This window comes from Falco cherrug, chromosome Z, assembly GCF_023634085.1.
Source record: "Falco cherrug isolate bFalChe1 chromosome Z, bFalChe1.pri, whole genome shotgun sequence".
Taxonomy (NCBI): Eukaryota; Metazoa; Chordata; class Aves; order Falconiformes; family Falconidae; genus Falco; species Falco cherrug.
The window spans coordinates 1,869,104-1,892,532 of record NC_073720.1 but is presented as its reverse complement, the minus strand read 5'-3'; the positions used below and the strand labels follow the sequence as shown (position 1 = coordinate 1,892,532).

Here is a 23,429-nt window from a genome sequence, read left to right as displayed (position 1 = left end):
AATTGTTGAGCACGTGGGCAAGGAGATCCAGTTGATATCCTTGGCTTGGGTATCCTAAAACCTTTTGATGAGATCCCTCACAAAAGGCACCTGAAGAAAGGCAGTTGCCGCAGCGTAAGGAAAAAGATCCATTGGTGATAAGGGAGTGATGGTGGTGGGATTCATGGCAAAGGGACAGGGTTGAGCAGAGAGCAGTGGCTGCAGCATGGCACAAAGCTGCTGGGCACGGGGAGGAAGAAGAAGGTGACAGGACTGGCCACATACGTGGACTGGCTTCTGTGTCATGGTGATAAAACTCCTTCAGACCTTTCTGCAAGGAGAGCGGTGGCAGAGATGGGTGGCTGGCCATGTAGGGGATGGTTTCGGGTTGGGCTGTTCAGCTGGGGTGAGATCCCTTGTACAATCCAGCAGGGAAAAATAAGCAGTTGGTCTTGGTTAATTGCGTTGCTGCTGATGCTGCCCAATGAATGGCTCCATGGAGATGCTCGGAAGTGTTGGGATCGGCAAGAAGTTTATTCCCAGGAGGTTTGACTCTCTTTGCATTGATATAACTAGGGTGCAGTAACGTCTCTGAACGACCGTGGAGCTAAAATGGGACGGAACCGTTGTTGCTGCTCAGGCTGAGATCTCTATCGTACTGTCAACAAGAGGCACGTGGGGCTGGAAAGCGAAATGAGCCGCAGTGTCTGCTCAACGCCAGAGCTGGTATTTCTAGTGCCATAGGTATTCCAGTGACCTGGTGAAATGAAAAATTCCTGAAAAGGGAGAAAATTTTCTGTAGACATCCGTTGTGTGTATAGCCATCCACTGCTAGAGGACGTACACTTTGCTTTATGCCACCGTGAAAGTGTCTAGATCCAATTTGGTTTTCTTCCCAAAATAACAGCTTAGTTGAATGCATGTTGCTATTAGAAAAATAGCCTTTTTCTTTCTCCTCCCCCCCCCCCCCCCCCCCCCCATTCATTTAATGTGCTTTATTTCTGTTATTTCTTGGGGGGTTGGAAATCAACAATAATATCTCTTCTGTTACAGAGCATCAAAGTTAGCTGGTCACCTCCACCACCAGGTACTCAGAATGGATTTATTACGGGCTATAAAATCCGACATAGAAAGACTACCCGCAGGGGTGAGATTGAAACACTGGAGCCAAACAACCTCTGGTACTTGTTCACAGGTCAGTGTTCACATGGTACAGCCTTGCAAGGTTTTGATGAATTAAATGCTTTGGGAATAAAATATACTTGCACTTCAAGGAAACATTGATTTCTTTGCTGGCAGGTAGCATTTATTGTGTTGTACAGAGACAGCCTTTATGGTGTGCTCTTTTTTTTTTTTTCCAAACCTATTTTTTCCTTAATATTTTTACCATATGTTTGTCTCCTGGATTTTGTCATTCATGAATTTGAAGCTGAATTTTTTGCCTCCTGTATCTTAAGCCTCAGTTGTTGGGGTTTGGTTTTTTCTGAGCGCTCAGCCAACATCATCTATCTTCTGGGTGCAAAATTATCGATTTCCTTGGATTTTCAATGGAAAATACCTCCTCACCGAATAAAAAGGACAAGAGTAGATCATAGCGAAACTATAATTGCGAAGAATGAAAGCAGCCAGGTGAGGGTCGTAAGGGTAGTGGTGAATTCTGGTATGTGAAAATGAATTTCAGCTGGGTTCTTGCATTGTGCCCAAGAGATAACTGAGAAAGCAGCCAAAGCATCAAGGCGGACGATTAAACTTTGTCAAAGTCAGTGGCACCTTTGCTACTGAATTCAGCATAACGACGATTGTACCTCAGATGACCTACTTTATATGTACTTCCAGGTGTAAAGTGTGGTTTGTGAGAATCGGAAGTAATTTTATATTGCAGAAGAAATAATAACCACGTGCTGGTTGGGAAGGAAAAACAGCATCTTATTGAAAACTGAAATAAAAGCAAAAGGAGAGCTTTTTTATGACCAAGACCTTAAATACTGAAATCTCATCTTGGTCATCTCACTTAGGCTCGTGGACAAACATCCCACCCACCCCCACCCCCCCTCCCCGGGACCCCTTGTGAAGGCTTCATCACTAGTGGCTGCACGACAGCCAAGTACTTTCTGGGGGGGGATAGTGTGCAGAGCACGTTCAGGAAGTTGGAAAGGATCTGTTTTCTGGCAGATCAAGTAGAAATCATGGTGGAAGCTGCTCAGATGTTTTGAGTCGCTGCTGCTCTGATGGCTTAGAGGAGAAGCCATAGCTATGCAAAGTGCCAGAGCAAAGGCAGGGACCTCCGTAGCTCCATCCCTGCAGATCCCTGCGGATCGTGCCCTCAGCGAGGGGGGAAGGCTGGAGGAGGTTAAAGCCACTCGGAGCAGAGTAGATTAATCTCTCTTGTGGTAGATCCCCACGTCCTGAACAAAGTCTTGCCTTAACTGGAATTATTCCAAGCTTAAATTGCCGCGGGAGCCCTGGTGGGAGTGTGGGCTGCAGGTAGCCCCAGCCCTCCCCTCCCTGCAGCCCCTAAAGTGTTTTGGGTTTTTTGTTTGGTTTTTTGTTTGGTTTTTTATTATTTTTAATGGAGCTTGGGAATACATATTTTGAGAAAGCAATGAAGGAAAATATCCAGACCTTGTTACTACTTTCCACACGCATATACTGCACTTGCTGGAGACTGAGCTCCGTGGGTCTTCTAAATGTACATTTTAAATATTAACACGGAGGCACTTGACATCATAGTGGCATTGCTGTTGGGTAGGGAGGTGCTTCACAGGATTGGTAGGAACACCTGCAATAGCAAACGAGTTTAGAGTTCCAAGGTGGGTTTTTAAATAGCCACTATCAATTTTAGAATAGGCTTCCACGTCAGCGAAATGTTAAACTGCTTTTTTTTTTTTTTTTAAATTATGAGCGTTCTCCAGAGAATGTTTGCAATTAAATGAAACATGTTTTTTTCCTGTGCTTCGTGGTCAGTATAGACTAAGGAAAAAGATAAACCTATATCCCCACCTCGGGGACTTGGAAGTCTTGTGGCATGTTCAGGAACACTGCTGTAATTGTTTTCTGATGGCTTTAGCCACAGAGGGAAAGCATCTCTTTCTGAATTTGTACTTATTTCACAATATTGATAAGACTTTGGTTTTTTGGTTTTTGGGGTTTTTTTGTTGTTTGTTTTTTTTTTTTTTCCTGAACTGTGTGCTCTGAAGATAATCAGGAGCCCTGGAGAGCAAAATGCTCTTCAGTTGCAAACCTTGTTCCTAACCTGCAAATTTTATGCAGAAGGAGAGTGTATACCTGCCTTTCCCTGCATGTTAAAAGCTGTGAGCTGGTTTGGTTAAGCATGTAATTAATGCCTTAGTTATGCAAAACAATTTTTCATGTCTTTACTAAGCAGACTTCCATTCATTTTTGTACATATGTATGAACACAGCCAACGGGAATGACAACCCAAAATTAGTCCTGGGCTGGTACAGCCTTCATGCAATTCTTAAAGCCTATATCTGCATGTCTGTTTTATGTGTATATGTGTTTTATATAGATATATATGTATTTCTATTTATTTCCTTCCATGTAGCAAATCCAACGGACTATTAGTAGAGATTTCATTTTACTCAGTCTGTTGCAAACTCTGGTATCGTCATTAATTTCCTTTCTTAGTCTTCTCCTTTCTGTATGATTTTTATTTGCCTTTTTTTTTTTCTGTTTTGTTTTGTTTTGTTTGAATTCAACAGGACTTGAGAAAGGAAGCCAGTACAGTTTCCAGGTGGCTGCCATGACGGTGAATGGGACAGGACCCTCCTCAGACTGGTACACAGCGGAGACACCTGAGAACGATCTCGATGGTAAATGCATCTTTTACAAGTGGCTGTCTCCCAAAGCCTTCTAGCTGAGGGATGTCACTGCGGTTGTCACCCCAGCGCAGGTTAGGGTGGGATGCCCGGGCTCTAGACACCCACCAGCAGATGTTCTCTTAATGCTCCTGGGTCCCATATGCCATGGGTTATGTTTCTCTGTCGTCACCGGGACTGAGGAGTCAGAAACCTTCATGGAAATAATTCCCTGCCAGAATTTAGCTCCTGGCAATTTGCAGTAATACAGCAGAGTGAATCAGTAACTTCATAAATAATAAAGAGCATCAATCAAAGAAACAATGAAGATGAAGCCAACAAGCCTAACAATTCACCAAGCAAATTTTCCAATAGGTCGAATCCTGTTTCCCAGCCTTTATTTGCAGATGTTAGAAATGCAGGTTGGCAGCGAAGCTGCCTAATTAGTGAAAGATGACGGGATGCAGATACCTGGAAACTGTGGGCTGTATAAATCAGTGCTGATGTTGGCACAAAAGGGAAGAAAAACACTGGAATGAAAGTGTTAGATAAAATGACTGGAATATTTGAAGTAGTAAAGGAATAAAAGGAGAGTAATGAAAAAGTCTACCTAAAAAAAAAAATAAGCAGAGTGCAAATCAAATGGGACAAAGAATCTGACAGATGGAAGCCATGGCAAAACTACAGACAATCCCCTAAGAAGCGAATATGTAGTAGAAAGGAGATGAATAGAAAATAAAAGGAAACTGATGAAAATTGCTATGATTTTTTTTAAAACAAAATAAACCACCTCAAAAGGATCAAAGGCAATCCAGATGAAAGAATCAATAAATAATCAGTTGAAATGCACCATATTACTTGATGGTGCCTTTCTTTTGACTGGCCGGATTTCCTTAGGAGCTCAAAATCTTGCAAATGGAAGAATTTCTGCCTTTCCCTATATCCAACTGCAATTTTCCAGCAGACTGGGAGGGACCACGGTGCGTGGCACGCAAAATGGGAGACCCAGTCCCTGCGGTTTCTCATCAAGGTTTTAAAGCAGAGGTGATGCTTCTAGGCACCTCATAACTATACCAACGGGTGATGACATGCCGCGGTGCTTGATGCTCTCTTTCTCATTACGCCGTGGCTGGATGGCACTGTGAGGAGTGCTGTTGTGAAGGTGTAACGTTTTTCACTGGCAGGAGTAAGGGAGAAATTGTGAACACACCGCAGTGTGGAAAAAGAAAGTAATGCATTTCAGTGTGTTTGTTTTGATTTGCGTTTAATAGACACTACGTTCCTTCGAAGTTTCCGTGCCCACGTACACATGTGCACGTAAAGAGGTTAATCGAGCCATCACAGGAGACGCACGATGGAAGCGGGTACATGTGAATAAACCTGGGCAAAGCTGTTTTGTTCAGGTATTGTGCTGCCATGTGCTTGCATTTGCAGTCCCAATGAATTATCCTCATCAAGCTGCAGCAGCCTGATGCTGGGAATGCACCGTGTTGCGTGCTAGCTACAAATGCTTGGATAAACCAGTTACACCACATCCTGCAAGTGTCAGCTAACCAGGGAAGGGCTGGAGCACGGGCTGGTAACTGCAATTCCCTCTCTGCTGCTGTGGCAAATGCAGGTTCTCTCGCTTTCGCTGGAAGCCTTTTTGGTATCAGCAACATGAAGATGAATGCTATCCTTGAGAACAGCGTCAACTCCCAACAGATATTCATTTTAATTAGTGTCTTTTTTTTTTAAGTGATTAGAAATCCAAACAGAGCTGCTTCTTCAAGGTTCCCTAGAAAGCTCGCGTTCCTTTACTGACAGCTAGGAAGGTTTTAAATATTTATCTTAAGCCTCAAATTTTATCCTTTAATAAGAAAAAAAAAAAATACAGAAAGCAACACTTTCCCTGAAGGGTCTGTTTTAAATAGCTTGAGCAAGGATGCAAGAGAATCTCTGATCAACTTAGCAAAGGTATCCTCCAGGAAAATGGGTTTAGGATGCTTGGTTTCTCATTACTGCATTGAACAGATGGAAGCTGTTATACATATTAGATAGCAATACAGTTCAGCTTCAGCTCTAAATTAGTGCTTTAAGAGCATGACAAGCCAGACTGTTATTCATACTGTAATTTCTCTTGAAAAGTGATTCAGGAAATACGGGATGAGTAGAAAGTACCTTGATTTTGTGAAACGTACATCTTTGGATGGCTGAGGAAATGGCTAAAGTGACCCAGATGTAAAGCATCTGTCAAGGTTGGCAGTGGAATTAGGGAGCTTTGACTAGCACTGAGTGCAGTATTCCCAGGATGGAAGGCGTGGGCGCTGACGCCGTCACCCACACACCCAGCGAAAGGCTGGGAGGCACGCGTGGGCAGCGTGGCACCCCAGAGGAGGTGGCACACCAGGCAGTGACATGGAGCCTCAGCTCCCCTTTCCTGGGAGCCCAGGTGTTCCTAAGGGAGAGAGTAAGGAATGCAGCGCCAAGGAATCTGGTTTGGTGGGTCGATCCGCTGGGGAGCTGTCCTGCGTGCCAGGGGCTGGTGGGCACCCACAGCTCGTGTCTCCCCATGGCTGACAGGTGCCCAGAGGTGCCCCTGCGTGGGAGCCGGTGCTGGACTCCTGGTGTAGTTAAGAGGGGCACCCTAAATTTGGCTCACTTGGGACTTCAGATGAAGAACTTACTTCATGTAGTAGCATTCCTTGTGGAGATTCCCGCTGGCTCTCAAGGTCGCTTCTCAGAACTGGTTCTGGCATCATATTTACACCCAGGAGAAACAGAAGTGAACGTGTTGGTCTGGAATGGCAAGGACATGGCCCAGCAAAGGAAGCAGAAATATGGGATGTATGTTTTGATAAAGAGTTCTTCTCCTGGATATCCAAGTGCTGGGACACTGAAAACCAGCAAAGCCATCCAAAGGCTGAATGGTCCAGTTTCCTGAAGTATTTATGGATTTAGATGGTTGGCTGTGCGTTGTGTTTGGCAGAAGCCCATACTGCGGAAAATGTGCTTCGTTGTAAAGGGATCCAAAAAATATGTTGTTTGTGGGGTGGGTGGGTGGAATAGTTGCTTCTGACATTAACTTTGTGCTTTGGGATCTGAACTACATGACACAAATTCTAAAATTCAGAGCTGTTTCAGAATAAGGAAAATGTTTTTTTCCCAGGATACATTTGAAAGTAGAGCTAAAGATAGTGTTAATTAAAATTGCTTTATACAGAAAAGTGAAGCAAAAAAAAAAAAAGCATCTGCAAAAAATAATTGTGTTTAGGAAACTTCAATATTCAAAGAACAGTTCAAAATGTTTTCCAGCCCAGCTTCATTTGAGAGACTTAATTCACAAGAAAGGTCCCAGAAGTTAACCTGCCTTTTGCTTTTTGAAACAAGACATCATGATGTAGCTCTGAAATGCATGACTCGCGTAATGGAATTGTTCGAAAGAAAGAATATGAAGTGTTTGAATAAAGTAGTTTTAACCTAAATGGCTGCCTAGAGGTATCTGTACTGCAGTTAAAATCTCTGTGTTGTGTCAGATGTAAAAATCATCATCTGAAGGCAATCGATTCCTTGAATGCTTCTGATCTCCTTTGCTGCCTGAGAATTGCTGGCTTTAGAAAGTTCGAGGAATTGCGGTGTTGCCGTGTTATCCAGCTTCTCATTTCAAGGCATTAAGTTGTTATTTTCTCTCTGAGGCTTGCAAAAAATGCTTCTGTCATTTGTTTTTCAAACAGCACTGCTCAAGAGTAGCTGCTCACGTAACTTTTGCTTGGGCATTAAAACAAAGTTTGGGAATGGAGTTGGGGGAAACGGCAACTTTCCCTGACTTGCAGTGGCACTGCTGGTGCAATCTCTTTCTTTTTGTGAGTAGCTGCTTTTCAGTGAATTTTCTTTGACCCATGCTTTGCAGTTTTAAGGGGTTGAGGGCAAAGGACGTCCAAAGTGGCTAGGTGTTTCAGAGCGGTAATGTACAAAGCGCAATTCCCTGAAGGTGCAACAGGATTTCAGAGTGCTCTAATGCGTTCATCGGAATTCATCTGAAAGCCCTTAAAACACCAAGGACGCGTCTACGGCACTGGTTATTGAAAAGTGTTAATTCTTCTTTTCATTACCTTTTTCCAAGGTTTACAGTGGGAATGCTTCACAACTGCAAAGTGTCTTTTGTTGGAGTTTACCTCGTTTTATAGTCTGTTTTTTCTACCCTGTCCTTGTTGCCTTCTGTATAAGCTTTCATCTATTATATTGCAAGCCTTTTTATTGGGGAAAAATAGTAACTTGTCTTCTTTCTGCTCTCAAAAAGACAAGCTACTGTGCAGCTCCTCTGAAGAGACTTGTGATATGGTAGTTATCGAGTAAACTCAAACAAAAGGCATTTAGTCATCTAACCTTTAAAGTAAAATTAGGCTTGTAGAAGGGGAAACAGACTCCAAGTGCTTAATTACTACTTATAGGAACACCTGTAAATAAAATATCTCATTTTGATTATTTCATTTGTGAAATGTCGGTGTATGATTTAAAGCAGCTTCAAAGCAAGAGATGCATGTCCGAGAGTTAAATTCACTTCTTGTTTTCTTGGGAAAGAGACAGATCATTGTCAGGATGTACTAGTACATTGCTAACAAAGTACCTTCTCGTTAAATAATCTGTGAGCACAGGACAACTCATGCACTCAGCTGTCAGGATCCTGCTGAACTTGCAAATAGACCAGGGAAAAGAAAAGTTGTCTTCCTGGGAATTCTTTTGCAGGTCATCTTTCATTTTCCTGCATCATTTTAAATCTCTCCTAGCCTTGTGCTAACGGTGGAAAGCACTAGGAGATGCTCCATTTAAAATAGGGAGAGACGTATTGGTGCTCTTGGAAGGGAAGGATGTAGCTCACATGAAATTGCATGTAAGCTCTGCATGTAACTCTGGGGTACCTGCTTGGGGATTTTTTTCGTGCAAATATTTTCATCTAAATGCAAACCTTGAGTAGAATATTAATTTATACTTCTTTTTTTTTTTCTCACATCCCAGAATCTCAGGTTCCTGACCAGCCAAGCTCTCTTCATGTCAGGCCCTTGACAACAAGCATCGTCATGAGCTGGACTCCACCACTGAACCCGAACATTGTTGTCCGCGGGTACATCATTGGCTACGGTGTAGGCAGTCCATACGCTGAGACTGTGCGGGTGGACAGCAAACAGCGTTACTATTCCATTGAAAATTTGGGTAAGTAAGTGTTTTCATTCATTTAATTTCATGAGAAGAGGTTCCTTTGAGGTTCCGCTGGTTTTGTACGTTTATTTTCAGGCTATGACCGGTGCTTCCTTTACGTGTTGCTTTCTTAGACTGTTTCTGCATTCCCTTTCCTGGTTGCTCTTACCTTCAAAACACGGGATACTTTCAAACATGTGAAATCTCTCTGATCAAATCTTCATTTGATTCAGGAGATCTTATTAAGTCATGTGCCCCTAATACTGACTCCTACTTGTGCAGAGAGCTGAACCTTAAAGATGTTATTCCTGGGGCTGGCGCTCCTGGGTTTGAATTTAATGGCAATCTCGAAACTCCTACTTTGTGTCTGTCAAAATGTGTCGAGAGAGAGAGGGTGTTATTCATTATTCATGGCACAGCCTCTCCAACAGTTCATCTAAATTCTCAGCATGGTACACGGGGACCTGGATCCTTCCAGTGGTGATGGGCCATTCTCTGAACCCTGGGAAAATGGTTCAGAGTTTAAAGGATGTCGAGAAGTATAATGGTTTCCTTGTCGTTACTTCTTTAGCGCTTTTATTCCAGGTAAAAATGGTAAGTTTTCTGCTTTGTAATCTGGCAACGATGAGCTATTACAGGAAGATTCATTAGCTTGGTAAGTTGTTTGGGCCAGAACTCCAATGTTCTAGGATGCTTTGAGTTGGAACGTGTGATTTGTAGCACCGTGCAACGGCATCGTCCAGCCTTTTTGCTGTTTCCTTTGGGGATCCCGGGGAGTAAAATAAACTGGTTTTACTCCGACTTCGTCAAACAGCTTCTCTCTGTCCAAATGTCTTATGTTGTGATGGAGGTGTTCGCCAAGAGGCATGCATAAACGCTCCCAGATACTCAGTGCGTTTTACGGGAAAAGGCAGGTTTGATACTGTTTGGTGCAAGTGTGAAGCTATTATGCAAAATGGAAAGATGCCTGGCTGGAATATGGAAGAAATTGTGTAGAATATAAAAATAAAAGCTATTACTAATGAATGTGCATGTCTAATAACTAATGGAGGGGGTTAAATGCAAAATATTTTTTTTAATTCCAAAAGGGATTTAAATTCTCTCAAGCCTCTTTTAAGTTGTTTCATATCTTTAATGAATTTTCAGTTGAGTCTTTCACCACTGTTGACCCAGAAGTATTAGAGAAGAAAATTACATGGACAGAGCTATCAAAGCCAATGTGCTTATTCTTCATGTATGAAATGACCAGTGAGTATATTTGCTCACAGGACCTCTGGTAGCCACTACCGTCAAGTAGAAGATATGCTAGAAAGGACTGGCAGATACAAAAGCCTTCTCATAGGGTAGTGATGCTTGGTGTTTGTGGAAAGCTGATGGTATAGTGCAGCTATCAGAATTGTTTCTATGGATTAAATTAAATATTTTTGGCTGTGCTCACAGGTAGAAGTACATAGAAGACCAGCAAGTCAGGGAGGGTGTTTCACTTAATATGCTTTAATTACAGAAGTAATACTCAGACATTTAGAAAATGTCAAGAAACTGTTTTGAGCGTATCAAATGTTTATTTATAAATAGTTCAGTCAATGAAATCAATTGGGGGTTTTTTTGCTGAACACCCTCCAACAGATTTCATGAAAGTTATTGATTATCCAAAATGAAAATATCTTTTCATGGTACCTGTTTTGGTTTGACTGCAAATATTCCAGATGTGACCAGTGTAACTTAATTGTCGTTGTCCAGATAAGCCTCATGCATCTGGTCTCTAACCGGGTAAGGATGCAAGCACTTTGGTCACAGAGCTTGACATGCACATTTGAAATTCGACTTCTCTTAATGTTCACATGTACAACTTTGAAAATCAATTTCCATGAATAATTGTGCTAATTAAATGTCATCGTTTGAATACCTACAGAAAAAGAACCCCAGAGGGATGTGACCAAGGACCCCGAGAAAGCTTTTTAAAAATTAGAACAGTTGCCAACATTTCCTACGTTATTCACCCACTTTATTTGAAACCATTACAAGAAAATTACACAAAATGATGAGACGGAATGCTTTTCCTAATAAAAGTACTGTTTTCAGTAAGGTTATGAGTCAAAATGTGCTGCTGGCAGGAATGAGGGGGGAAAATATTTCCTAGTTATATGAACTCATCCCACCTGTTGTAAAATTTCCTATGAAGCCTGTGCCCGAGCAGTAATGCTACCTTAAATGTAATATGCAAAAGCAACGATGAAGTCTGATATGTAAATAAATGGTGAACTTCAATGAGTTTTTCTCTCCCCTCCAAAGACCTCATCCACGTGGCTTTCTGTGATTGCTTCCTCTTGGTTCCCCCTCTCTCCTCTGGCTCGTTAGAGACTGCAGAGAGGTCGCCCCACTTCACCTCGATCTGCTCTGTGATGTAGCTCACCAAAAAATTGGGGGTTTGCAGCTTCTTGAGGTTCCCTGCAGTTCTTTTTATTGGTCCTTTGTAAGCTCTTATGAAGCACACTACAAACCTATGTATCGTTTAGATGCTGGAGCGGTAGAGACTTCCATTAAAGGGCAATCGGATTTGTTTGACATCAGCTGCCTGTCAGAAATCCTGCCTGGCTCGCGTTTCCAGTCACCATTTTCGCACACAGATGCCCAAACCCAATAATCCAGGCCCATGCTGGGCTTTATTTTACTTCTGTAAACTCGTGCTGTAGTCCCGAAAGAAATGATGGTAACAAACTCCTGAGTTAAAATTAGCGCTGTGCCGGGTTGAGGAGGGATGCAACACACCCCAATGCCATATGTGTGCATGTACGTGCATGCCTGATCTTTTCCCTGGAAACACTTTTTTTTTTTTTTTTTTTTTTTCTCTGTGCAGAAAAGCACCTCCTGGACATCTTCCCAAAGACTTTAAAATTCAGAGATTTAGAAGAGGGATGCATGTAGGTATTGAAAGTTGAAGCGAACAGGCTGGCTCAATGGCTTTATTCCCTTCCCAGCATCCACGATACGGTTGCCCTGGAAATTCCTGCCTTTTTGATCCCCTTTTGTCTGGCTGTTGCGATAGGGTTGCTGTAGCAATTCCTGCTCATTGGATACGTAAGGCTGCAGTTACCCCTGCTGATATTTGTGTGGGTTTTGTTCCTGCTTCCCTGACTTGTTTGTGCAGCTGCAGGTCATTGCTGGCCACCGCCACACATGCCTGATGAGCACGCGTGGATGGTTGGGTACCGGTGGTATAAATGTCTGGCACTAGAGGCGTCCGTTGTAATTTCTATTTTTATGCAGAAAAAAATGTATAATTCTAAAATTCAATCCTAAATTACTTCTTGCTGACGTGAAAGTGGAGTCAGAAACAAGCCGTAGCCCATGCTTTGAGCTCAGGGCTGGTTTACCTGCTCTGCAGCCAGGTTGTAGAGGAGATGGTAGCTTCACTTGTGGACGCGGTACGTCAGCATTTGGTGGTGAAAGCGTTGTGACACGATGGAACTAATGGCAAACTCTCTATCCAACTGTCTGGACTGTTATTTGACCCAACCTCTGATATTTAACATAGTTCAACCCATTCAGCAGCTCTGTCACCTGAGGGTTTCTCCCTGTTGACCACGGTGGGTGTTTGTAACGGTAACGTAGCCGTGGTGTACATTGTTACGCTTTGGGATGTGCCATTCTGGAGCTGATGATGAAGTTCCAAATGTCTTCGCACCTTCAATCTGCTGCTAATGCTAGATGAGAAATGCTTTCTGTGTAGTTCTTACTGGTTTGGGATGGGAGTCAGATGTTGAAGTCTCTTTAGAAATCCTGTTAGACGCTTCATTGCACCTTCGTAATCCGAAATAAATTCTGCTGGAAGAAACAAGGCTTGGAAGCGATGGACAATCTACTTACAGAGAACACCCATACAGGAGGGATGGAGACCTACACGCTCACAGAGTGGCCTCCTTTTTCGTTCCTACCCTTACTATCGATGATGTAAGTGTAGCACCAATAAGCACAAGTCGTATGGCAGCTTTGCATCGCGTTTCAGGTACTTAATTGATTGCTTCCTTCAAGCCAAACTTTTTAAATGCCTGAATCAGCCTGTACCTGAGCTGTTACCAGCACTTACCTGAGTAGTACACTTCAGCTGCTGAGTAAGTCACTTCAAAAACATGAAGAAAAGTGCTCGGTCTTTCATAATAGTGATTGAGAACTTTATTCTGTGTGATGATCATCTTGAATACAACTATATAGAGATAACACTTGTACTCTAGAATGAATTAGAGTGATTTCCTTATGACTGAGTGGTCATATTGCCTTGGAGACACTCTCCCCAGGTGCAGAAGAATATAAGAATATCCAGAGACTTCAGCTTTGTCAGTGAGGAATTGGTTGTATTTTCTGTCTGCAGCCTATGAAAGATATTTGATGTCAGTCTCATAAATTTCAGGAGTGAGCATCCCCTGCTCTCACTCAGCCTTTGCTGTGACAGAGAAATCAGTGCCTGACTGACTCTCAAATGAATAATTCTAATGGGAGACACCGCTTCTAGTAAACCACTTCATTTTCTTTTTTTTTTTTCTTTTTAATACTTTTAACTTTTTGCTTGTCATTATAAATGGCAAGGTTATTGGCTGGTTAGTGGTGGTTTTAACAGTCTTGGAAAATTCACAGGTGCCAATTTGGATCTTGTAGGCATAAGAAGTAACGATTTCTATACTGATCCAACTCGGAAGGCGTTAAGTGTAGTAATAAACTGACTGGGCTCGTGTCCACAGAGCTTTATGTTAAAGTTTAGTCACGCAATAAAAGTTTAAAAGAAAAGGGAAGAGCTATGTCAAGGAGATTTCCATTTACTAATTATGCAAACAGAAACCCCAAAATATCTGAAACACCATGGCAGCTGTATTAATTTGCATAACACTTTTAGTAGATTGTAAAGCTGTGGGTTTAATTAATGGATTGGAAAAAGGAAAGACGGTAACTTTATTGTAGCATATTCCAATAAGTTAACAATATTATTATGTCATTCTGGGATATTTTGATAACTCATTCTGGGATATTTTAATAGCTTCCTGGAAGAAGGGATGTAGGTAGGAGGCTGGCATGAGAAGGAGAGTGGGCTGGGCATAAGGAGACCCGGAGGATGACCATTAGCCTCCCAGTACTGCACGGTGGCCTCTGCCTTTGCTCTATGTTACTGACATCCCAACAGCAAAAGTGCTATAAAAAAAGCATTTGAATAATAACAATAGAATAATTCTGCCGCTGTTGACATGGGGTTTGCATCACACGAGTGGAAGCAGAGAGATGCAGTTTTGAAAACCTCAGCCTCAGTTTTAAGCTGATCAGATAAGATAATTCCTCTGGCATCCATAATAATACTTGCATCTGTAAAATGCCTTAGGTCTTTCCAGGAGAAATACGTGCATAAAAATGAGTATTTCACAGATATTCAGACCATTTAAAAACGAAATATGATGGGAAAGCTGTACCAAGTTCCAGAGTCTTACAGAAACGTGGATTTTCTTCTTCAGAGCCCATCCCTTCCTGCTCCCTTACGTTTGTGAGGAGAACAAGGCGTAATTTTAGAAAGAGCTTTTTAAGTACCATTGCCTTGATGTGACCTAGGAAAAAGTGACTTTTCATCTCCCTGAGCGTGCAGGAGTTCGTGTGCTCCCTCTTGTAAGAGTCTGATTGGGAAGCTGGAGTGCACATCTTGAAATATTATTTTCATGTGTCTTTTTAATGATGCCTGACAAATTTGTTGGCCTTCTGAGATGGGGTTCTAGCGTTGGTGGATAAGGGAAGAGCAACTGAAAAGTCACCTTCCTGGACCTGTGCAAAACATTCCGTGCTGTCCCGCATGACATCCTTGTCTGTAAGCTGGGGAGATGTGGATCTGATGGAGGGACTGCTCAGTGGTTAAGGAATTGGCTGGATGGTCACACTCCATTGTGGTCAATGGCTCAATGCCCAGTGGAGACCAGTGACAAGTGGTGTTCCTCAGGAGTCAGTACTGGGACCAGTGCTGTTTAACGTCTTCGTTGGTGACATGGGCAGTGGGATCGTTCAAGCACACCCTCAGCAAGTCTGCCGATGACACCAAGCTGTGTGGTGTGGTTGACACGCTGGAGGGAAGGGATGCCATCCAGAGGGACCTGGACAGGCTTGGAGAGGTGGGCCGTGGTAGACCTCATGAAGATCAACAAGGCCAAGTGCAAGGTTGGGGTCAGGGCAACCACAAGCACAGATACAGCTGGGTGGAGAATGGATTGGGAGCAGCCCCAGGCAGAAGGACTTGGGGGTGCTGGTGGATGAGAAGCTGGATTTGACCCAGCGATGTGCGCTCGCAGCCCAGAAAGCCCCCCGTGCCCTGGGCTGCATCCCGGGCAGCGTGGCCGCCAGTCAAGGGAGAGGGCTCTGCCCCTCTGCCCCGCTCTGGTGAGACCCCCCTGCAGCGCTGCGTCCAGCTCGGGGGTCCTCAGCACAGGGAGGACATGGACCTGCTGGAGCGGGGCCAGAGGAGGCCATGGGGTGACCCGGGGCTGGAGCATCTCTGCTGTGGGACCGGCTGGGAGAGCTGGGGTGGTTCAGCCTGGAGAAGGCTCCAGGGAGACCTTTGAGCACCTTCCAGCACCTAAAGGAGCCGACAGGGAAGCCGGAGAGGGGCTTTGTACCAGGGCCTGTAGCGATAGGACAAGGGGGAATGGGTTTGCACTGGAAGAGGGGAGATTTATCCTGGGTACTGGGAAGGAATTGCTCCCCGTGAGGGTGGGAGGCGCCGGCAGAGGCTGCCCGGGGCAGCTGTGGGTGCCCCGTCCCCGGCAGTGCCCACGGCCAGGCTGGGGCTGGGACCCACCTGGGCTGGGGGGAGGTGCAGGGGGTGGCCGGGGGGGCTTTGAGGTCCCTCCTGACCCAAACCATGCTGTGAGTCTGTGATTAACTGTAACCTTTGATCCTCCTGGCCAGCACTGAAAGCAAAGTGCATCATCTGCAGCAAAACCTAGCGAAGAGTTTTCACAGTTACTACCTCTTAACAATCGACAGTTGCTAGTGACAAGAAGTGAAGATAAAGGTTTCTGAGCTGAATTTGTATTTTAAACAACCATAGCACTAGGAATATGAAGGGTTCCGTCTAATTCACCTGCATCATTACTACGGATTGGATTAAATTTGACCCTTCTGCATAGATGAGGCAAAAATACATTTTATTTTATTGCAAAGGGAGAGAAAGAATTTTCTTCATTTGCTTTAATCTTTGCAGATGACAGTTGTGGATTATAATAAAGACATGGAAAGGAACAAAAAAGCTTTTTGAATGTAGTTTTGGGTTGTTTTCTTCCCTTTGCTTTTCTATTACAAAGCGGAGCAGTGAAAATCAAACAAAAATATGTTAAATTTTATGCATCTCACTGTTTCCCTCATAGATCACATTAAAGCACAACATTAACAAGTAAAGGCACTTTGAGACTCCAGGGATTGTTCATTTTCTTTCTTGCCTTTGAAAACTGATTGTCATTTAAAGTAATGCTGCCGTTTTTGCAAATACTTCCTTGCAACAATTTTCTTTCATTTTTCCCTGACTTTGCTTTCTTACAGAGTAGGGGGAAATGGCTCCCAGGCAAAGGGTCAGTTTGTGATCCCTGCATTATTTACATTGCAAACGGCTCTCGCACAACTCCCCCACACACTGTGGATTTTAAGAGTGTCCTTGTGTTAAAAACCAGCTAAGCAGGCTGCCCTGACAAAGTGTTTGGGTTCCGATTGACAGCAGATGGAACTGAAAATGCTGAATATTTCCCTCCTTCGTCGGTAAAGAACAGAATGCCTAAGAATGACCCTTAATCCCAAGTTATAATATGAATAATACAGATAGCCAAGAGTATTTTTTTTTCTTTATGTTCATTCCTCTACCAAAAAACAAAAGGAAGCTTTGTAGCAAGGCTGATTTTCCTGGGAAGAGGACAGATACGACACTCTGCCTTCTGGAGTGTCACTGATCTCTCAGTCGTGGATGCCAAGGAGATCAAAACAGCTGAGTGACCCGGGCTTACAGATGCATATTCGCTTGGCTGAAAGACTTACTTTTCCCAAAGGAAAATGCAGCGTTTCCTCATGGTGCAACTTGCATTGTTATTTTTGCGTATGAGTGCCTGAGGAAGCCTTGCCCATGCACTGGTTAACCCTCGGGTGCATTAACAGCGTTTCCTCTGGAAGCATCTTGAGTCATGGCTATTCATTTTTTATTCATTTGTCCATATGTCTTACACTTCATTTTCTGCTACACTACTTTACTTTCCTTGAGTTTGGCTGCATTTGTAACATCAATAGCAAATATATGTGATACGCATTGGGATTTTTTTGTTGTCTCACATCCCTACCGACACAGAGTACACTGAGCTTGCAATGCACCACGGGAGTTGTAAAGGTTCACATCTCCGCAGGACGCAAGACCTGTTTCTAAGTGTGTTCAAATTGCAGTCTTTGCTTAAAAAGAAATTTTTTTTTTTTTTTTTTGTTATAATGCGTACAGGACATAGCTCACGAAAGAAATCAGCAAGCAGGCATAACACATGATGAGATGACATCTTAAAAACAATTTTTAATGCAGACCTGCTGTTCCTCTCCTGAACTACATTAAAATAAAAGCACTTAACAGATTCTTATGGTAAATTCCCTTTGTTCTGTTAGACACTTTCCCTAGTGTTTTAGAAGTTAAATGTTTCCAGAATCGGCCAGAGCACCTATAAATACCCAGGCACCCCCAGAACTGTGAGGTACATCGTTATCTAACTTGGGCTTTAGCACTCAGGTGGGACCTATCCCGGGCCAAAAGTTTCTGATTTTGATGCCTCAATCAGCAATCTGCATTGCTTTTTTGGATCCTTAGCAGAAGGAATTGATTTTCAGGACATACTAGGACTCCTGGTGCTTATTAGGTGACTTTGAACGAACATTGGATGAATGGCATGGGAAAAATGTGCCAAAGTTCCATTATGTGCAGTTTGGGCTTTCCATTCACAGAGGAGATACCAGGAGATATCATCCTCTGTCATCTTGGAAAATGTATTCTGGAATTTTACTGCATTTGGTAAGTTTAACTTAATTGAACAAAGTTCTTCTCTGTTATCATGGATTATTCAGTTTACCAGAAGATGTAAATTTGGTTGTGTTAAAGGATACTTATTTTATTGAAAGCAATCCATGAGCTTTTTATTACCCAATTTAGGCTTTCCGATAGTGACTCCTTCCCAAGTTACCTGATACCTTCGATGAAGTAACATCACAGAAATCATCTCCTCCTCCTCCACTGAAATGCAGCTGACGTGCAAAGTGGACAAAGTGTCTAGAAGAAATAAAATAAAGCTGTGGTTTTCTAGGTGACAACATAGGAGAAAATTTGTTAATTTCATCATGATAGTCTATTCTACTGCAATACTTCCAGTTACATTTGCTAATATGATTAAAAGATACCTTTTTTTTTTTTTTTTTTAAAGTGTGGATATCGTTTCCCTAGATTGTGCTAAAATCTGCTTCTAAGCTTTGTCCTCCAGCCCAGGTGTATGTGGTCCGGGAGGTGGAATACGTCACCTGTTGTTTCTTTTAATGGAGTTTAGTCGGCTGGCTGTTAGGTGCCCGGGGAATATTTGGAAAATCAGAGTATGGGTGCCTTTCTTTTTGGGTGATGGTATGCGGTCTGTTGCTGGAGGATAAAAGAGGTGGCCAAATCACCTCCAGGCATCCGACCCCCAGGTGAGACCCTGCTAATGCTCTAATGCCGCACATGGCGTGGTTTATTATGCCTGGATATCTGACTAACCCAAACACTGCCGCTCTCAGAGCACAGATTTATTTAGCAGTCTGCTGAACGCAGAAGGTTTCCTTCAGGGTCTGACCCAAGCACCCTCTCTGGTGAAAGGGATTCCTCCCGAATTTGCAGAGAAACCCCTCGGACTCCTTCCGAGCAGGGTCTCTCCCTGGTTGGGGCTGTTTCTTGTGGCATTGTGAGTTGAAAACTCGATTATGAACTGTGCTTGGGGTTCTTAATGGTGTGGGGGGTGGGGGGGGAGGGGGTGGGGGCGGGGGGGGGCGGGCATTTGTGTGACATCTGACTGCAGTGTTGGAGGTGCTTTTCTCTCTTGATGTCTCAGAATTCAATAACTCTTGTCTGCAGAGTTTATGCTTCAGGTGGACAATTGTCAGGTAGGTAGATTACCTTTTTCTTGGAAATAAACTAACATTACTAGGGCCAGGAACTGATCACTGGTGCTATTGATTACTAGGTGCGATGTTTACACAAACCCAGACAGGAGTAAAGGAGGCCGTTCCCTGGCTGCTTTTTTGAGAGAACTGTGAATGATGGCTTTCCTGGCCCTTTGGAGCGTCTTTCAGCATCAGTGGCAATGGCAGGACACACAGGGCATGGACATAATTCTCTCAAAGACCTTTTTTAACGGGGCGTTTCCTGCACATGTTGCTCTGCTTCCAACAAAATCTAGCATTTGTGTTTGCACTCCTTTCGTTGCTGAGAAAGGGGAGTCAGTATGCTTTTGGAGAAGCAAGAGGTGACAGCAACAGGGAAGATGGAAGGGTCCTGCATCAGCAGCTGGCTTAGAGCTTCCTCAGCTGGGTACCAAAGCCAGGCTTCTGCTCTCACCCCGCCTGTGTGAGCAGATATTGATTAGCACAGAATGACTTAGGTTGGAAGGGATCCCTCAAGTCGGATGGGCCAAGTCTTTGTTCAAGCAGGGCCAGCTTTGAAGGAAGCTCTGGGTGATGCCAGCATCATGTGCAGGGGACTTGGGAGCACCTTCATGGATGGGTGTTCCGCAGCCGCTCTGGGCCCCTGCCTCAGCACTTGACAGCCCTCAGTTTTATTTATTTTTTCTAATAACTAATAGGAATTTCTCTTGCTACAGTCCCTGCCCTGTCCTTTTACTGCAGGGTATTGGCAGACCCCATCAGTTTTGACAAGATATCTTTGTTCCTACTTGGTCTACAGGGAAGCTGTAGCTCCTCATGGTGGATACCTTACTCCTGTCTGCCATCCCAAGGGTAGACTTCAGGAGTCTACAGTTAAAAAAGAGCTTAATAATGGGTGAAAGGAAAAAAAAAAAAAAAAAAAGGGGCACAAAAGCTGCGAGCTTTCCTCCACAGCAAGCTGTGGCAGCATGGGCATGTTGGAATGCTGTACTCTCACACGGATGCTCAAGCAGACTGAAAGGAAAGCTCAATGAACTGCTACTTCGCTGTCGGTGAGGATCAGGAAAGGCACCGGTAAAGGCATCAGGAGAAGATTAATGAGCAGATTACTTACCTTTATTGCTGTTGTATTTGCTACATTGCAGTAGAAGAAATTCAGCTGTTCTGAAGTGCAAAGGCAGGAGCTCTGAGTGGCGTGAAGGGGTTGAGCAGCACTGTCGTTATGATCAGGACACCCCGTCTTAGCTTCAGCTCTGTACAGTTGGTACCCGTAGAGCATTCTGCAGGTCCCTCATGTCAGAGAGCGGTTAAAATGGGAAGTGAGAACAAGGGCTTGAGCATGAATTTTTATTTGAGGGAGAAGGGAGCTGATCTGGAAAGTCAGCTGTGTGCTCTACCCTCTTTCTGAGACGGTAGTTTAAAGGCAAGGAGCTTTCCTTGGATTGGTGTTCACATCTAGTGGTCAAGCATTTATTTTATATTTATAGTTTAAAGAGAAAATGAAATTAGATGTGAAAGCTCAAGATCTGTCAAAAGACCCCATGTATTGACTGTAAGATATCACAATTTTACCCTCGTTAAGAAGAAAAGAACTGGGGTATATCTTGAATAGAGTTGGTATTTGCTGATTATTTGCTTTCCCGTAACCACATCTGTCAGTAAAAAAATCATTTCTGTTCATGTTCAGTTTGGACTTCTTGTTCTTTTTTCCCTACCCCAAGTTGAACTGCACAACACAACTTTATTTCCAGAGCATGTTGCACACCAGTACTGACATGGCAATCCTTGGGTGATGCTCTAATTAAAGCTGAATTCTTTGCTCAGCTTCTTCCAAGGCAAGAAGAGATTTTTTCTGCCAGGGAAAAAAAAAAAAAAAAAAAAAAAAAAAAGCAAAACTACCCTTCTACTGCAGAATAGCAAATACAAATGGTAACATCATTGTTATGGAGTTGTGTTCCTCACTGTGATTAATGGGAGTCGGTGGAGAAAAAACTATCAGAATTTAGCTCTGAATTCTTGCAGCTGCATTACAATTGAGTTTCTTTGGGGTGTTTCTGCTGGGAGTGCTAAGAACCCTTGTGTTCCATTAGCTGCTGCTCTGATTAGTAGGTTTACACTGAAAAGCTTTCCTCGTTTGAACTCCTATTCCAGTCAGTGGCATTTTCCCAAAAAGAGCACCAGAGTGACCCCGTAAGTATTATTAATAGACAATAAGAGTACAAAAAGCAACTGTCTGCCACATGATAATACTAATGCTTCTCTGCTTTTGCACTGTATCGGACTAAACTGAACTCCAATACTGTGCTCACACACTGTACCGTGGCAAATTGCCTTTTCCCTCTTATCTAGGAGGAGGCTCAAGCAATTATTTATCGCTCCAGTTAGCAGCAGCTCAAATTAACCACCTGAATTTTTCATGTTTTTAACAGAAAGCTACAGATCGCATTCTTATCCCAATCATCGCTCATTTTTGCAAATGTAACCTTACCCAACCTAGTTATAAACATAAATCATGTGTCAGTCGGTTCAATTTATAAAATTTGATAGACTATATATTGTGCTGTATGGGCAGTTGTAATGAAGTATGTGCTACAGAGTCACCATTTTTAAATTTTCCATGAACTTACCACATTTTCCCACCTAATTTATCAGTTTCTGTGAGTATATTTTTCATGATCAAATCAATAGTAAATCACTCACTTTGCTTATTCATTACTGGGAATTCACCATGTATTTTGATTAGACGTGACAGTTCTATGGGGTTTTGGGGGGTTGGACCGTAATTTCTAGAATCAGGTTTCTCGAGTGATCTTTCACATTTAAAAAATCAGTGTTCAGGATGACTTTCTTTTCTGATTAATGTGTCATTATTTAAAAGTGAAGCCGAGTGGAGGCCAGATATCTCTGCTCTGGCCATAATTAGCGGTGATACGTACCGACCCTTAGGGGCTGATTCATCTTCTGTTTCTTAAATACCGATAGTAGGGTGGGATGGATTGCTCTACAGAGGCACTTGTCTCCGTGGTCACTTTATAAACTTTATAAACTTAGCCCTTATAAGCTAAATGCTCCTAAATACATGCAACAGCCGGGACATGGGTGGGAGTGAGATGGAGTCGGTCTAGCCTGTGCCTATGGATTTCTTTTTCTTCCGCAGAAACTACTGTATGTGACATTCTTAAACTTGCAGCTAAATCACGATTTCACAGCTCAATAAATAAATATTCGTGGGGAATCTGAAGAGTTACAACACTTAGTGAAATTAGAAATTAAAAGTAGTATGCTAATATATAGTGGAAATCATACAAAAATATATACTACACCTCTGTGAATACAAAATAATTTCCTTATGACTAATGATATTACTGTGAGTACCAACTGAATTAATAACCGTACAATACTTAGTGCAGAGAGTTATTAATGCACCAGTCATTCATTTGGTAATTTTTAAACTTTAGGTCCCTTGCGATAGAAGCGCGGAAATCACCTCAATATTAAACAAATATGTCAGTTTTTCTTCTGGACATAAAATCGAGTACAAAGTGTGTGGGTGGCAAGAATATTAGTAACAATATGCAATAAGTACTTAAAGATTATTTACTCATTTCAGATTCACTGTAATAGTATTAATCATGCTGAGCTGATTTGGTGTTAATGTAGAAGAAATGTGTAATTGTGCAGCAGGTCTTTTGCAATGTCATGTTAATAAATGCCTTCTCACATACAAACATTTGTTATTTTTCAGGAAAGAACTTTGAGGAGGCAGTTCCCATCTTTGGCAGGTGTATGACCGCCCAATGTATTCAGCCATGCTTTTCTTCTGCGCCAATAGAAGGAACACATAAAAAAATAAAAATAAGGGGTGTGTGTGAAGCAATTCACATGGAAAAAAATCAGGAAAACGGATTGCCTTGTTTTTCTCAGAAAGCTGCAGCAAAACCCACCATGGGACTGATGTGCTCGTTTCACTTTGTTTTCATTTAGGGAGATAATTAGTGCAGCCCTGCGGTAAGCGAGGGCTCACAAGTGGGTGCAGGGCGTCTGTGCACCCAGAAATGAATTACCTTGTGTTACTGCTTGTCGGCCACATCCTTCATACTGACAGCACAGCGCAGGGAGTGCGCAGGGGGGTAAAAAGTGGCAAAATGGCTCTTAGCGGTGTAATTCTGAGTTCAAGAAATTAGGGAGGGAAGGCTTTTTGCTCAGCACCCAGAGGGTGATTCCGGGGGTGCGTGAACTCTTCTGGGCTGGGTTGAGGAGCACGAGTTCCACCCAGGCAGCGCTAGAGAGCTG

The 23,429-nt window shown here is 43.0% G+C and overlaps 1 protein-coding gene across 1 annotated transcript in view; it reads left to right on the top strand.

Annotated features, from left to right (window-relative positions):
* DCC (DCC netrin 1 receptor) overlaps positions 1-23,429 on the top strand; it is a 556,872-nt gene that overhangs the window by 460,131 nt on the left and 73,312 nt on the right. The window contains exons 13-15 of the mRNA XM_055699136.1: positions 1,033-1,174; positions 3,702-3,812; positions 8,793-8,987. Of these exons, the coding sequence (XP_055555111.1) occupies positions 1,033-1,174; positions 3,702-3,812; positions 8,793-8,987 (448 nt within the window). The remainder of the gene's footprint in view (positions 1-1,032; positions 1,175-3,701; positions 3,813-8,792; positions 8,988-23,429) is intronic.